Genomic DNA, 17,023 nt, shown 5'->3' with positions numbered 1-17,023 from the left:
GAGGCGGGCGGGAGGACGTCAGGATCACTGGTGCATTGAAAGGTGAGTATCGTCCGCTGTATCGCTGAGAGATCTTTCTGTGTGAAAGTGCACTAGCGATCATTTAGCGATGCACCAGCGATCCTGACCGGGTCGGATCGCTGGTGCATTGCTAAATGTAAAAGGGCCTTTAGACTGGAGGTAATTAGACAATAAGACACAGTGCAAACAGAAGATACTTGGTCAAAAATGTATTTAAAAAAATTAAATTCATATTATATTTAAAAGACAACTATAAATTACAGAATGTAAAACCCCTTCCTCTATATTTAACCGATATTAGGATACATGCGATTTATTACATTTTGTTTTTATAAACCATGTCAGTGGTCCTGGTGTAAACCACTGTGATGGAAGACAGCCCGAGTCCACTTTGGATCATGACGCTTTTATATAGTATAAGAATATGCAGTTTGTCCAGGATATAAATTATCATGTAGATACAGAAGGCGAAAAAAACAAACAAATAAAATTATGTTTGTCCAGATCTCTCAGGAGTCGTTACTAAACCCTGTTGGATTTAAAGATTGCCATCGCCACAGATCTTCACCTGTCAACAGAAATTTGGAGATATTTGAAACAAAAATAAAAAGGTGCAATGACGTGTTTTCTTCCTCCATATAGCTATGCTATACATCGAACTGATCCATTAACAGGCTGCATTCTCTCATTCCGACTAGGAGACCTAGATGATTTAGGCTGGGTTCACACGTAGCGAAACTCTCGCGGAAGTTACCACGAGAATTACGGAATTCCATTCCGCGGGAAAAATCGCATTTTAAACTCCCGCGATTTTCCCGCGGAAAAACTAGCATTTTGCAAGCGTAATTAGATTGCAGAATTGCTAGCGTTTTCCAAGCGATCTGTAGCATCGCTTGGAGAACTGATTGACAGGTTGGTCACACTCGTCAAACAGTGTTTGACGAGTGTGACCAACTTTTTACTATTGAGGCTGCCTATGCGGCATCAATAGTAAAAGATAGAATGTAAAAAATAATAATAAAAAGAAAATTGTTATTCTCATCTTCCAACGTCCCGCGCAGCCTTGCCGCCTCTCTCCACGCTCCCGGTCCCAGTAATCCTTTGCGACAATTACCGCGATGACGTCCGTTCTCGCGGGATCGCGACGTCTCGGTCATTCGCGATGACGTCGCGAGAATGACCGCGAGACTTTGCGATCCTGCGAGAACGGACGTCATCGCTCGCAAAGGCTTACTGGGATCGGGAGCGTGGAGAGAGGCGGGAAGGCTGCGCGGGACGTCGGAAGGTGAGAATAACAATATTTTTTATTTTAAATTCTATTTTTTACAGGGATATGGTACCCAAACCCCGGAGGACAGTCTCCTCTCCTCCGGACCGTGGGTACCATCCGCAAATGTTCTGCTTACTTTTCGCATGGTGTGCACAGCCACATGCGGAAAGTAAGCAGAACAATGCATTCCTATGGGTGCGGGATCGCCGCGATTCCGCGAAATTAATGAGCATGCTGCGATTTTACTGCGAAGCGATTCCGCCGCGGTAAAAACCACAGCATTAGCACAGCATTGCGGAATCCCATAGGAATGCATGGGATGCTTATTTTTCGCGGAAAATACCGCCGCGGAAACGCGAAAAAAACGAAACGTGTGAACGAGGCCTTATTGTAGAAATTTTAGCAACGTTCCCATTCATCTGACTATGGGTTACAGAAAAGATCCAAATATTCCAGCACATCTTCTTACTTAAAAATAGAATCTTAATTGAGAAATCTTCATTAAGGCTGTGTGCCCACGTAGCGATTTTTAAGCGTTTTTGCCGCGATTTTTGGTGCGAAAACGCTGCAAAAACATTTAAAAATCGTGTACAGAATGCCCCCCATGCATTCCTATGGCATTCCGCACATGCTGTGCTAATGCTGCGCTTTTCTCCGCGGCGGAATCGCATCGCGGAAAAAAATCACAGCATGGTCATTCTTTTGTGCGGAATCGCAAAGAATTGCCGCGATTTCGCACCCATAGGAATGCATGAGAATCGCTTACTTCCCGCATGTGGCTATGCCCACCATGCGGGAAGTTAAGCGTCTCATGTGCGGTTGGTACCCACGGTGTGGAGGAGAGGACACTGTCCTCCAGGCCCAGGGTACCATACCCCTGTAAAAAATAGGAAAAATCGGGGTATATTTACCTTCCGGCATCACGCGCTGCATTCCCGGCCTCAGCGTTCCCAGTAATGCCTTGCGGCAAGGTCCTGTAATGACGTGGTCTCGCGAGATCGCTATAGCAACGCGAGACCAACGTTATTCACAGGTCTCGCAAGGCATTACTGGGAACGCTGTGGCCCGGGAATGCAGCGCGAGACGTCGGAAGGTAAATATACCCCGATTTTTTTATTTTTTTTAGCATTTTAACATTCTATCTTTTACTATTGATGCTGCATAGGCGGCCTCAATAGTAAAAAGCTGCTCACACTTGTCAAACACTATGTTTGACGAGTGTGACCAACCTGTCAGTCACTTTCCAAGCGATGCTTCAAATCGATTGGAAAGTGCTTGAATATCACACGCGAAAATTGCGGCAAAATCGCTATCATAATCGCGGTGAAATCGCGCGGAAAAAAAAGCACGATTTCTGGGAAGGAGTCCGGTTTTTAGTGTCCGGAATAAAACGCTACGTGGGCACATAGCCTAAAAATCCAAAAGCAGGATACAGGTTAAAAAACCATGGTAAAGACAGGCATTTACGCGTTTCAATTCAAGAGTCTTACTCATAATGAGTATTTATGAGTAAGACTCTGTTGAGTTGAAACGCGTAAATGCCTGTCTTTACCATGGTTTTTTAACCTGTATACTGCTTTTGGTTTTTTAATGAAGATTTCTCAATAAAGATTTTATTTTTAAGTAAGAAGATGTGCTGGAATATTTGGATCTTTGCATTTATGTCAGCTTGTGACATTTCCTAGCACCTTCATCAAAGAACTGCCTCCAACGTGACAAGTAAAAAAGGTGAGCTGAATATATTCGTTTATGGGTTACAGAAATCTACCAAAACAACCCCTTATTCAAATTAATAGAAAAGTTTTTATGCTCACAATTTCTGTAATAAATATGGTTCTAGTGAACCTATCCTTAGGGAGAATACAAAGCTTCAAGTCTTAGGAGTCTGGATAGTATAACATGATACATGCCCTTTCAAAAAATAGCATGCTGTCAGAAAACGACCTATTGTTTAAATCTGGATTTAGGTTTACATGCATTTACATTTTTGTGCAGTTTTTTTCTTAAGCCCACAATCCTTATAAAAAAATTTATATAATTTTTTTATAAAGGTCATGAGTTGATATACTGTATACGGGTGCATGTCATAAGATTAGAATATCATCAAAAAGTTTTTCAGTTCTTCAAAAAGTGAAACTCATTATATAGAGTCATTACAGAGTGATCGATTCCAAGTGTTTATTTCTGTTAATGATGATGATTATGGCTTACAGCCAATGAAAACCCAAAAGTCATTATCTCAGTAAATTAGAGTACTCTAGAACACCAGCTGGAAAAATTATTTTAAAATCCGAAATGTTGGCCTACTGAAGTGTATGTTAAGTAAATGTACTCAATACTTGGTCGGGGCTCCTTTTGCATCAATTACTGCATCAATGCTGAGGTGTTAATAGAAGTCCAGGTTGCTTTGATAGCAGCCTTCAGCTAGTCTGCATTGTTGGGTCTGGTGTCTCTCATATTCCTCTTGACAATACCCCTCAGATTCTCTATGGGGTTAAGGTCAGGCGAGTTTGCTGGCCAAATCAAGCACAGTGATACTGTTGTTTTTAAACCAGATATTGGTACTTTTGGCACTGTGGACAGGTGCCAAGTCCTGCTGGAGAATGAAATTTCTATCTCCAAAAAGCTAGGCAGAGGAAAGCATGAAGTGCTCTAAAGTTTCCTGGTAGATGGCTGTGCTAACTTTGGTCTTGATAAAACACAGTGGACCTACAACAGCAGAAGGCATGGCTCCCCAAACCATCACTGATTTTGGAAACTTCACACTACAGTGGACCTCAAGCAACTTGGATTGTGTGCCTCTCCACTCTTCATCCAGACTCTGGGACCTCGATTTCCAAATGAAATGCAAACTATACTTTCATCTGAAATCATCTTGGACCACTGAGCAACAGTCCAGTTCTTTTTCTCCTTGGCTCAGGTAAGATGCTTCTGGCGTTGTCTATTGGTCATGAGTGGCTTGACAAGGAATGTGACACTTGTAGCCCATGTCCTGGACACGTCTGTGTGGTGGCTCTTGAAGCAATGACTCCAGCAGCAGTCCACTCCTTGTGAATCTCCCTTAAATTTTTGAATGGCCTTTTCTTAACAATCCTTTAAAGGCTGCGGTTATCCCAGTTGCTAGTGCACCTTTTTCCACCACACTTTTTCCTTCCACACAAACTTTCCATTAATATGCTTGGATACAACACTGTGTTAACAGCCAGCCTCTTTAGCAATGACCTTTTGTGTCTTACCCTCCTTGTGGAGTGTGTCAATGACTGCCTTCTGGACTTATGTCAAGTCAGCAGTCTTCCCCATGATTGTGGAGCCTACTGAAACAGACTAAGGGACATTTTTAAACGCTTATGAAGCCTTTGCAGGTGTTTTTTGTTAATTATTCTAATTTACTGAGAATCACTTTTGGGTTTTCATTTTCTGCAAGCCATAGTCATTAACAGAAATAAACACTTGAAACAGATCACTCTGTTTGTAATGACTATAAAATATGAGCATCACTTTTTGTATTGAAGAACTGCAATAAATTAACTTTTTGATGATATTCTAACTTTGTGAGAAGCACTCAAAATCCTGATTCAAAATGTTAGTTTTCTGATGACACAGTGCCTTTCCTACAGTGCTTGTTCCCATTCAATCATCATATTAGGGGACATAGTTTAAGTGTTTCTATGCTTCCTTACACATTCGGTCCAGGTCATATTCCGCTTTCCAGCCCAGCTCTGCTGCAGCGACGGTTGGATCTGCGTAACAGGTTGCAATATCACCTTCTCTCCTTGATGCAATTTTATAAGGAACCTTATTTAAAAGGAAAAAATGTATATATGCTTTATAAATTCGCAATGCAGAGTTAATAATGAGATGCAGAATATTCGCAAACAATGTATATTTTCACACATAATAAATGTATTATTTTAAAGTATTGCTGAGTCAACCTTTTTGCCTGAAGCCTTCTCCATTGCAGCCACCATCTGAAGTACCGAATATCCTACTCCAGTTCCCAGGTTATATACCTGCATTTCAGGACAGTAAGAGATCACACATAAGTAAGGAGTTTGCACAATGTCACTAAGTATCTATTTATATAATTGCCTTGTAATGTTTTCATTTCCTGTTCTGTCTAGATGTCACTGTATCCCAGAATTCCAAGTGGAGTAAGTTCACCGACTGCCATATTGGGACACCTAAGTGATGGGAGTCTCAATATGGAAACTGCTGCTGGTACCAACCTATTGCACGGTACCACCAGCAGAACACTGTCGTACCACCCACACACTCTATAAGCTGTACACATCACACTCAAGCAGCCTCTTGCTCGGTACCACCAGCGGAAAACCGTCGCACTGCGCCTGCGCGAATTCTGCACAGGCACAATGAATCATTCGGCTGATCCTGGCGGCAGATGCACGACGTGTCTACAGGCAGAGGAAGCTGGTCACATTAAAGGGGTTTTCCCACAAACGAAAGTTCATTTTAAAAATTGTCTGTGTCTGACCATGTACGGAGCTTACCACATCTCCTGGGCAGGGGAGGAAACAAAGGACAATACTGACAATACAGCAGGCGATCACAGAGGATTCATTTTTGAGGTAAAATATTTCACTGACGGTGACACGGTGTCAAGAGTCACCATTCCCCATTGATAAGAGTCCATGGCGGTGTCAGAGGTGGCAACCTGACTCGCCTCTTGGCACAACGCGAATGTAGGTGGATTGTCACTCTTGACACCGTCACACCGAAAGAACTCAATGAAAAACTTACCTTTGTTCCTTTTCTTTAATGGGTTCCTCTATCCATATTCCTCTGAGGAATTTCCTGTTTCCTTTTTGGTGATGTCCACCCATCTCTGTCTTAGTCTTTGTGGTAGTGTCCTTTTTCCATAAAAGATATATTTGCATTGCCGTCCCACGTTTTTATGTTTTAAATATTTTTAATTGTGTCATTTCTCTTAGTTTCCTTTATAGTCTTTACCTTGCCGGTTATTCATCCTTTGGAGTTTGTGCTTGATATGGTACAGCATCTCTCAATAGTGAAGTAAAGCCTATGATGTCTACGTATGATGTCACTCAGTATTCAAGCAGAGTCAAAGGCGTCTATATATGGACGGACAGGAAGACTACTTTTGTCTGTTAGACACATTTTTTTATTATTTATTTTTCATTCATCACTTTTTTTCTTTCATGCATTCCTTATTCTTTTATGTACATTGTCACTTTATTGTGAATCAAGTGTATTTTTACAATAACGCACTTTTTTTGAGATATGAATATATTACTGTGCACTGTCACTTTAAATTTTCACGACTGCACTTTATATTGCTATATGATATGTAACTATATTGTTATATGATATGTAACTATTTTGCTTATATTACACTTTTGTATCTTATTGAGCATTTGATCACTTCAGCCCTTTCACATTTCAGGCTGTATTAATATTGTATTTTCTATGTTGTTATGGGCTGATATTTATCCTCCCCAATATGGCAGCCGCTATGACCTTCTTCTTAATGGTGGTGGAGGTTCGCATGCGCGGCTTGCCTCGCACTCCTCCTACTCTCCTCTGAGGCTATCTACGTTAGTTCAGTGCGCATGTCTCTGACGTCAGCAGGTGGATTTCCACCTACATGCGCGCTGCTGCTCACTGACGACCATAGAGGTGGGAGGAAACTTTTCTGGCGTGTGACGTCACCGGCGCGTGCGCCCGCTATACCGGCATTGATTGGAACCATTATATATACTCTCAGGGACATGGCGCTTCTCTGCACCCCTTTTGAGAAAGCACCTAACGCGAAACGCGCGTCAGGGGGTTACAGGGAGGTACACAGATACACCAGTGACCATGGGTAAGCGGCATTGATAATACTATATATGGGCATATTGATTTGGTTATTGTTTTTTAATTTTATTGTTCATATGCTCATTCTCTTGTATTTAGACATTGTTTAGGTCTTGCCCTTTTACTCTTCAATGTGGTTGTGCACATTCATAATTTTTGGCCGCAGTGTTTTCATGTGTACCCCTGTATTGGCCACAGTATTTCTCCCTTTTCTCCTGCTATAAAGGCCTTATTATTGGCATGTACATTTTTTTTACTTATGTGGATTAATAAAGTATAAATTTCTTTTACATTTGATGGTGTTTTTTTGCTCTGTTTCTGTTCTTGCTTACACATTCGTAGTGGGAGCATTTCCATTTTTTCACCTGTTGACAGGCACTATGCCTCAGTCTTTGGATTGAAGCTATGTCTTCAGTATTCATCATAGTTAATCTGTGCTTATTTTGACTCATTTGTTTTCAGACAAGGGGGATAGCACATGGGGTAGACAGGTCAAATAAGAGAGCACAGACGGGAGAAGTCAGCACATGGGGAAAGAGAGTGGATAGGTGGGTGAGCACATGGGGGGGGGAAATTCTCAACACTGCAAATCCTGCCCTCATCGTGACATTACCGCCCTCCTGATGCAATAGCATCGGACCTCCGTCTAGTATATAATAATGGCAGGTCTTATCCTCACCTTACACCCGTTACTGGCATGCAGCTTCTTGAGCGCAGCAATATGACCTCTGGCCAAATCCACAATGTGAATATAATCTCTAACACCTGTAATACAGATAAGATACATATACCAGCATTGCATGGATAGGAATACATCAAATTAAACAACCCAAATCCGACATCAGACAAAGCTCTGGCATTTTTGAGAAGTTTGTCTCTTTTATAAATGCATATAATTGGAATTGGGTGAATTAATTTGAGTTGAACATCCCTGGCCTAGTGTTAAAATGTCAGCGTGTGATGGCATGAAAAACATCAAGGACTGTAAATGGTGTGGAGAGTGGGCAAGATGAGAACACAAAAGCAGCAGAGGTAGGTGGAGAGTGGATTATTGGCTCTTTGATTTTCTACATCTAAGGGTGCAGTCACATTGCTGTATTACTCATGAGATGATCACATCGCAATCTTCGGACTGGCTATTGGCTCTCCTGATCTGAGCGTGACAGCTACATAGAAATACATGCTGTCACGCTATGGTCAGAGAGCTGGGATGGGATGCGTGTATAACACAGCCGTCTGACTGCACCCTTACACCAATGCTCTAGAGTAGTGATGGCGAACCTTTTAGAGACCGAGTGCTGAAACGGCAACCCAAAACCCACTTATCAGAAAGTGCCAATACGGCAATTTAACATCACAGAAGACTTGCAAAATACTTCCCCTTACACAGACATACACATTACCCCTCTGCAAAATACACACACACAGCTCCTCTGCAAAATATATATATACACACATATACATACATACATACATACATACACACACCGTATATACTCAAGTATAATTGACCCGAGTATAAGCCAAGGCACCTAATTTTGACACGGAAAACTGGGTAAGCTTATTGACTCGTGTATAAGCCGGGTATGTATGGCTCCCTCGGTCCCTGTCATTGTATGCGTGGCTCCCTCTGTCCCTGTCATTATATGCATGGCTCCCCCGGCACCTGCCCTGCCTGTGCACCCTTTATGGATCTCGTTGGTTCCAGCGCCAGCAGCTCTTCCTATGATCACGTGGCCCTGCTCATTAGGGTAATGAATATGCACTCCACGCCTATGGGAGATGCAGCGACGGGCACGCAGGAAGGCGAGTAATGTGTGCTGGAAGCCGGCGGCCACTGGCACTGTGCGCCATTATAGCAGTGGCACAGGTTTTAGCCACAGCCGCCGGCTCCTGCCTCTGTGACCAGCTGCTCCGCCACTCCCCCGACAGCTTTCTGGGACAAGTGACTCGTGTATAAGCCGAGAGGGATGCTTTCAGCACAAAAATTGAGAGACTTTGAGTGTAAACCTCCTTCAATCAGCAAGGGCATTGAAGATGAAACGTGGATGGATCTTTCAGCAGGATAATGATCCCAAGCACACCGCCTGGGCAACAAAAGAGTGGCTTCGTAAGAAGCATATGAAGGTCCTGGAGTGGCCTAGCCAGTCTCCAGCTCTCAACCCCATAGAAAACATTTGGAGCGATTTGAAAGCTGTGTTGCCCAGGGACAGGCCCAAAACATCACTACTCTAGAGGAGATCTGCATGGAGGAATGGGCCAACAAACCACCAACAGTGTGTGCAAAATAAAATATTGAGATCAACAAAAGTTCATGATCAAATACTTATTTTCCACCATAATTTGAAAAACAGTTGATTCCTTCTGCTCAGGCAATGTTCCCCAACTCTGAGGACTGCTTTTTCCAGCAGGACAATGCACCATGCCACACAGCTAGGTCAATCAATGTGTCAATGAAGGACCGCCACATCAAATCCCTGTCATGGCCAGCCCTATCTCCAGACCTAAACCCCATTGAAAACCTCTGGAATGTAATCAAGAGGAAGATGGATAGTCACAAGCCATCAAACAAAGAAGAACTGCTTACATTTTTGTACCAGGAGTGGCATAAGCAGCCTGAAAGACTGGTGGAAAGCATGCCAAGACACATGAAAGCTGTGATCAAAAATCATAGTTATTCCACAAAATATTGATTTCTGAACTCTTCCTGAGTTAAAACATTGGTATTGTTGTTTCTAAATGATTATGAACTTGTTTTCTTAGCATTATTTGAGGTTTGCAAGCATTGCATTTTTTTTGTTACTTTGACCATTTCTCATTTTCTGAAGATAAATACAAAATTTAGCGTTTGGAAATTCAAAGACATGTTGTCAGTAGTTTATAGAATAAAAAGAGCAATTTTACTCAAAAATGTACATATAAAGAGAAAAATCAGACAAACTGAAAATTTTGCAGTGGTCTCTTTAATGAGCTCTGGCAACATTTTTTTTTATATATATATATATATATATATATATATATATATATATACACACACACACATACAAACACACACGCATTTATATAGAAACTGCAAATACACACACTGTTCCTCTGCAAAAAAGACAAATACACACACACGCTGCCCCTCTGCAACATACAAACACACTGCCCCTCTTCAAAAAATACACACACACACGCACATACTGCCCCTCTGCAAAATATATACAAACACACACACACACACACTCTCTCTGAATAAAGCAGCCCCCCCATCTCCAGCCTCTGCCTCTCTCAAAACAGTGTCCTCTTTCATAATTAATACATTTAATGTCCAGCTCCTGCTGGAGCCCTTACCAGTACCCGCCCGCACTGTCTTTGCTCCTCTTTAGCCCCGGCAGCAGTGTGATCAGACCAGTAGCATAATGACGTCATCACACTACTGCATGTTGAACCTGGGGCTTGACAGCAAGTCCTCTGCCATTTCCAGACGCAGCACTGCTTAAAATGTATTAGCGTCTAAAAGATGCAAATACATTTGAACATTGCAAGGGAGTGGAGTGTATGTGCCGCCTGTGGCACGCGTGCCATAGGTTTGCCATCACTGCTCTGGAGTCTCTGCAGATCATATGGAAATTCAATTCACAGAGAATAAATTTGCTGCAAAGCAGTTTCCATTCGGCATATTCGAATCTTGTGAGATGTGCTCATCTGTCCTCTTAATGTCTGCATTTAATGTATTACTGCAGACTTATGAATCCTTCCCCAGTGAGCGCATTGTGGGGATTTGCCGGTTTCTGAGCCGGGACTGGAGGGTTATACATACTCCCAGCCAGAGCCCGTCCAGTGGGCACGGCCTAGCTCTATACATGTCTAGTGACGCGGCCGTACAATGGGCGTGACCAACTAGGGGCGCATGGCCTCACTCCATGTATGGAGCTAGACCACGCCCAATGGATGGCCGCTGGCCAGGAGTATGTATAACGAATACCCTCCGGTCCCTGCTCAGAAACTGGTGAATCCCTGCAGTGCACAGTGCATGAGTTGAGGGATTTCATAAATCTGCACTCACTTTGGACTAGACAATCCCTTTAAACCTTAACCATTAAACTAAGCTAGACCTCCATTTATCGGTTTAATAATCACATTGATTGAATGCACAGTTTACCATCTGCAGTAGTAAATGATTTGACCACTGAACCATGTAACTACTTACCAGTTCCATCAGGTGTGTTATAATCATTTCCAAATACATTCAGATATTCCCGTCTGCCCACAGCCACCTAAAAATTTTAAACATAGTAAATAAACTTAAAACAATAAATTCCAAGTGGAAATGGAAGGGCACAAACAAACCTGAGAAACATATGGCATCAAGTTGTTTGGAATTCCTTGTGGATCTTCTCCAATGCGACCAGACACATGGGCTCCAATAGGGTTAAAATAGCGCAATAAAATAGCTTTCCATTCCTAAAGAAGACAGCCCATATAAACACATGAATGAATGAATATTCAATTCCAATATGTGGAACTGTAATACGTTTCTTAACAATTTTACTACTCACCCCTTCAGCCTTGCACTGATCCTCAATCATTTCTTCAATGAAATACTTTGTTTTTCCATAGGGGTTTGTACAGCCCCCAACTGGGTGCTTTTCGTCTATAGGAAGATATTTGGGGTCACCATATACTGTTGCAGAGCTGCTGAATACTATTTTCTTCACATTGTGAGAATTCATGACCTAAAAGGAAAAATTATAAAGCTATATGAGTGAATATGGCATTTCCCAATAACAGCAACGTTAAAATAAAGTGGGGCATAGTGGAGAGTTGGCCACTCATCACTTATGGATACAGTTGAGAATTGAACTCAGCTGCGTGATTACCTAATGTATATACTATGCTAATAAGCCAGAGCTGCATTCACAATTCTGCAGTCAGAAAAGTTTGTGTGAAATAATTCGGTCAAGTTCTCTTACCTCCAGAAGTTGGATAGTGCCAGTCAGGTTAACTTTATAATACAACAGAGGTTTCTGCACAGACTCTCCAACAGCCTTCAAGCCAGCAAAGTGCATAACAGCAGAGAATGTGTGCTGTGGACGAAAAAAAGCGGGCAAAGAGTACAGAGAAAATCCAGGTAACTCAACCCAAGATGCATGAATCATACAGTCTGTGAGAGGCAATCAAAGAAATTAAGATTCCAACTCCCACGATCCAATGGAGTAAAAGTCAGCTTTTATTAAATAAACCACGACAACAGGAAAGACACCACTACAAAAAATACAACGTGTTTTGGATTAATTATAATCTTTCTTCATAGCTTTGTCATAGATTGTGTCTTTCCTGTTGTCTGTGGCTGTAATAAAAGGGAGCTTTCCAGTTTCAAGATAAAAAATAATAAGGAATCACAGTACTGACAGAAGGAACCTGTCACCACCAAAGATGAGCACCAGAAGCAAAACAAAAACCCCTAAAATATAGCTTTTAATTCAATCACTAAAAACATTAGTAGAAATGACTAAAAAAGGGGGGTGTAGAGGACAACAATACAGGGTGGCAAAAACAATGTTATCTATCTATATCATAATGACAAAATATGGGCCAAAGGCTAAATTGCCCTAATCCGCCCTATTACAGCCCTTCCTAACCGCGGAGGTTGGCACCCTAGTTGTTGACGATATGGCTCCCCCGCTCAACGTCGGTAACCCTGATAGCCCCTTAACCTCCCTACGTCTACAAAAAACGACGCAAAAAATATACACACACCTAAGATGCCGAAAACAAAAGTGAAGAGACATAAATAGTCTCATAGACAATACTAAGATGCTATGAACTTATCTTGTAGTAATTCTGAATTCAGGGAGGTTTAGGGGCTATCAGGGTTACCGATGTTGAGCGGGGGCGCCATATCGTCAACAACTAGGGTGCCAACCTCCGCGGTTAGGAAGGGCTGTAATAGGGCGGATAGGGCAATTTAGCCTTTGGGCCCATATTTTGTCATTATGATATAGATAGATAACATTGTTCTTACTACTCTGTATTGTTGTCCTCTACACCCCCCTTTTATAGTCATTTTTATTAATGTTTTTAGTGATTGAATTAAAAGCTATACATATTTTAGGGGTTTTTGTTTAGCTTCTGGTGCTCAAATTGACTATTTAATCCCATTGAAAAGTTCTTTTGGAGGTCTGTTCACCTCCAAAGATGCCATTTACCTACAAATATAGTGGTAATCTATAAGGAAATATCATTGTAATCATACCTAGCTGCTTTACTGGAAAAGCGGCTAAAGGGAGAACATTAAGTTCTATTCTCTCTGCAGCCACTCCACTCGCTTCTTATCATTGGGGCGGTGCAGGGAGCTGTTAACACTTAACAGTCACCACAGGTACAATCAATCGCTAGCACATTGATTGCTGTGCACAGCAGGCTGTCACTCCATGTGCTGTGGAGAGATTCCAGCTAGCTCTCAGTGATTACACACCATGCACGGCTCGAATGACTGGATGTGAGCAGCTGCAGGGATAATAAAGCTTCATTTTCTCTCTTTAGCTGCAGTTCCAATAAACCAGCCTAACATAATTATCACTATACAGATTACCACTATGTGCAGGTAAACGACATTTTTTCCTAAGGTGACAGGTTCCCTTAAATTGTGTTTTGAGAAGGTAATAGATTATCGGAATGTAATAATTTTCGGCCCAGATATAAAGTATTGGAGCACCAGTGCTGGATCAGTGGGAAGTCTTGTGTCTCAAGGATCCCTACCCTCTATTTGTGAGCAGAAATAGCCAAAATCAGCTAACATAGTAAAGTTAAAAAAAAACAAAAAAAAAACAACAAAGCAAAAAAAAACAAACCCATACCATAAGCTACGGCCTTCCCAAAACCCTGTCTGATGACAAATGAACATCTATTTTGCACAAAATATTAACCAATATCTTGTTTAATGCAATTATCATATGCATTAATTTTCTGCACTTTTTATCATATTTTTTGCAGGATGCAGCTTTTCTTGGCTTGGTCTATTAGGGAGTCTGTCCCTGTGTATTGCACGTTATAGTGCTGAGCAGTCCCACTGATAATACAAGGGCGTCATGAATAGGCTGCAAGCCAGACACTTTGCATCACACTTAAGGCCCCGTCTCACTAAGCAATCTCGGTAGCGAGATCGCTGCTGAGTCACAACTTTTGTGACGTAACAGCGATCTCACCAGCGAGCTCGCTGTGTGTGACAGCGATCAGTGACCGCCCCCCCTGCCGGTATCGCTGATCGCTGGAAGAAACCTCTGGACATTTCTTTGGTCGCTGGTCTCCCGCTGGCCAGCACACATCGCTGTGTGTGACAGGCGGGAGACCAGCGATCAGGTGTAAAAAAAAATAAAAAAAAATAAAAAATATAGTTATTCTCACCTTCCGACGTCCTGTTCAGCCATCCTGCCTCTCTCCACGCTCCGGTCCCAGTGATCCTTTGCACGAATGACCGTGAGACTTTGTTATCCCTCGAGACCGTGACATCTCGCGGTCATTCGTGCAAAGGATCACTGGGACCGGAGCGTGGAGAGAGGCCGGAAGACTGCGCGGGACATCGGAAGGTGAGAATAACTATATTTTTTATTTTGATTCTATTTTTTACAGGGATGGCCAGCGATGCCGGGCGCTCGGCATCGCTGTGCTGATCGCTGGTGAAGCTGTCTGTGTGACAGCTCACCAGCGATCACATAGCGACTTACCAGCGATCCTGACACCATGTTATCGGTGTCGGGATCGCTGGTTAGTCGCTTAGTGTGACGGGGCCTTTACCTGTTTGACTGGTGTCCTACACAAGTCATATGAATGTGCAATTTTTTCTACTAGGCAGCCAAACCCTCCATAATCTGGTAGGTGTGGGGTGGCTGTTTTATCAGTAGTTTGCACCTGTGCTACCCCTTGCCTTTATTAGTGGGGGTCTGCTGCATCCTGCTAGATGTGCATTTGTCATCAGACAGGGTTTTGGGAAGGCCGTATTTTATAGTATGTGTTTTTTGAGCAGAAATAGCCCTCGTCTCAGCCTTGAGCAAAGTGGGACTGTATGCAGGTCATTTGGCTGCATCCCGAAAATGCTGATGGTTAGATACATTGGGGTCATGCACCCTGCGGCCGCTCTCTGCCTCAATTGCACCACTGTCTGCATCCTCGGCATGCAGTTACTAAGAATAAAATGATGGAACAGGGAGCGGTCAGCTCCCTCTTCCACCAGTAGGCCTGTGATCAGGCCCCTCTTCCACCAGTAGGCCTGTGATCAGGCCCCTCTTCCACCAGTAGGCCTGTGATCAGGCCCCTCTTCCACCAGTAGGCCTGTGATCAGGCCCCTCTTCCACCAGTAGGCCTGTGATCAGGCCCCTCTTCCACCAGTAGGCCTGTGATCAGGCCTGTATGTCTGAAAGTGCATTAGGTGCAATGACATCACTACATCGTGCCTGCTGTGCCAGTACTTAAAGGGGACATCATACTATGTGTGTGTGCCATCATTTTGTGTTGGGAGCTCTAGATCCAAATACAAGGGCTGAATAATAGGACCAGTATAATTTATAACTTTATATAAAATTTAACAAAAAGCATATCATTTGCTGCTACAGGTAAGAGTATGTTACATGTATGGTAGAGCGTATTGCATTAACAGTAGCAGCTAGTCAGACTTAATTCTGCTGAATACGAAGTGATAAAAATTAGTGTTGAGTGAATGTGCTTGGAGAAGGCGTTATCCGAGCACGCTTTGGTGCTAGCAGGCTATTTTCGGCGTGCTCGAATACTATGTTCGAGTCGCCGTGTCTGCATGTCTCACGGCTGTATGACTGCCCCACACATGCATGGCCTAACAAACAGACAATACATGCATGTGTTGCAGCTGTCGAATAGTCGCGGCCAGTCAAACATAGCATTCCAGCACACTGAACACACTCTTAGCACCTGAGCATGCTCTGATAACACCTTATCTGAGCACATTCGCTCACCATTAATAAAAATGAATCAGAAGTAAATCTGGCGAGATGGTTCAGCCCTCCACAACATTCACAGCAGTCGAGTGAATGCAGAAAGATTACGAGAGGGCTGAACATGACCCATTCTCCGAAACAGTAGCTCTGTTATTCAGTGGATTATACCTTATCAAACAAACTGTTTAGTGCAACCCGGTCCAAGAGATCGACTTCTTCAAATTCAATCTTCTTGCCAACAATTTCCTGCACTCTCAGCAAGCTTTCTGGTAGGCCATTGGTCCCTTTAAGACAAAATACTGGCTATTTAGACAACTTATTAAAAAGAAGCCATCACATTAGCAATGTTTAGAATAATATGTGTTTGATCCCTGTGATGCGAGTCTAGTCCTTTAGAGGTATGCCTTTATTGTACAAGAACTCAGCCACATTTATAAGTCACCTTAGATCTAATGTATAACAGGTGCCTATAAAAGCGGATCCACAATCCACCATCTCATTGGTCTGTGGGGAATTACAGAGGTAAGAAGAATACTCGGGACCATTCTCTACATTTCTATTTCTCCAGCGCATTGACAAATTAACAGAAGATTGCTATTAATGGGATGAACCTGATTGGGAGGAGACACAGATTTTTCTAATATCTAAACTGTTTGACAGGCTGATCAATGAGTGGAACAGGCTGCCACGAGAAGTGGTGAGTTCTCCTTCAATGGAAATCTTCAAACAGAGGCTGGACAGACATCTGTCTGGGATGATTTAGTGAATCCTGCTTTGAGCAGGGGGTGGGACCAGATGATCCAGGAGGTCCCGTCCAACGCTAACATTCTATGATTAAATATAACAGTTGGTGTATTCGGCAACTACTGTATGCAATCATAAGTACCCCAGGGATGTAAACTGCTGCTCCAGCTTACCCCCCTCTTCTTAATGCGAGCATATG

General features: G+C 42.7%; 1 protein-coding gene across 1 annotated transcript in view; it reads right to left on the bottom strand.

Annotated features, from left to right (window-relative positions):
• Positions 1 to 215: 215 nt before the first annotated feature.
• The window catches only part of GALE (UDP-galactose-4-epimerase), a 28,090-nt gene continuing 11,282 nt past the window's right edge, over positions 216 to 17,023 (bottom strand). The window contains exons 3-11 of the mRNA XM_073572927.1: positions 16,249 to 16,364; positions 12,085 to 12,198; positions 11,671 to 11,847; positions 11,462 to 11,575; positions 11,322 to 11,388; positions 7,806 to 7,891; positions 5,224 to 5,301; positions 4,972 to 5,086; positions 216 to 589 (exon numbers count right to left, since the gene is read on the bottom strand). Of these exons, the coding sequence (XP_073429028.1) occupies positions 531 to 589; positions 4,972 to 5,086; positions 5,224 to 5,301; positions 7,806 to 7,891; positions 11,322 to 11,388; positions 11,462 to 11,575; positions 11,671 to 11,847; positions 12,085 to 12,198; positions 16,249 to 16,364 (926 nt within the window). The 3' untranslated portion in view covers positions 216 to 530. The remainder of the gene's footprint in view (positions 590 to 4,971; positions 5,087 to 5,223; positions 5,302 to 7,805; positions 7,892 to 11,321; positions 11,389 to 11,461; positions 11,576 to 11,670; positions 11,848 to 12,084; positions 12,199 to 16,248; positions 16,365 to 17,023) is intronic.

The sequence above is a fragment of the Dendrobates tinctorius genome, unplaced genomic scaffold, assembly GCF_039654945.1.
Source record: "Dendrobates tinctorius isolate UK_male_01 unplaced genomic scaffold, ASM3965494v1 ptg000007l, whole genome shotgun sequence".
NCBI lineage: Eukaryota > Metazoa > Chordata > Amphibia > Anura > Dendrobatidae > Dendrobates > Dendrobates tinctorius.
The sequence above is the reverse complement of the archived record's forward strand: the minus strand, read 5'-3'. Positions and strand labels throughout refer to the sequence as shown.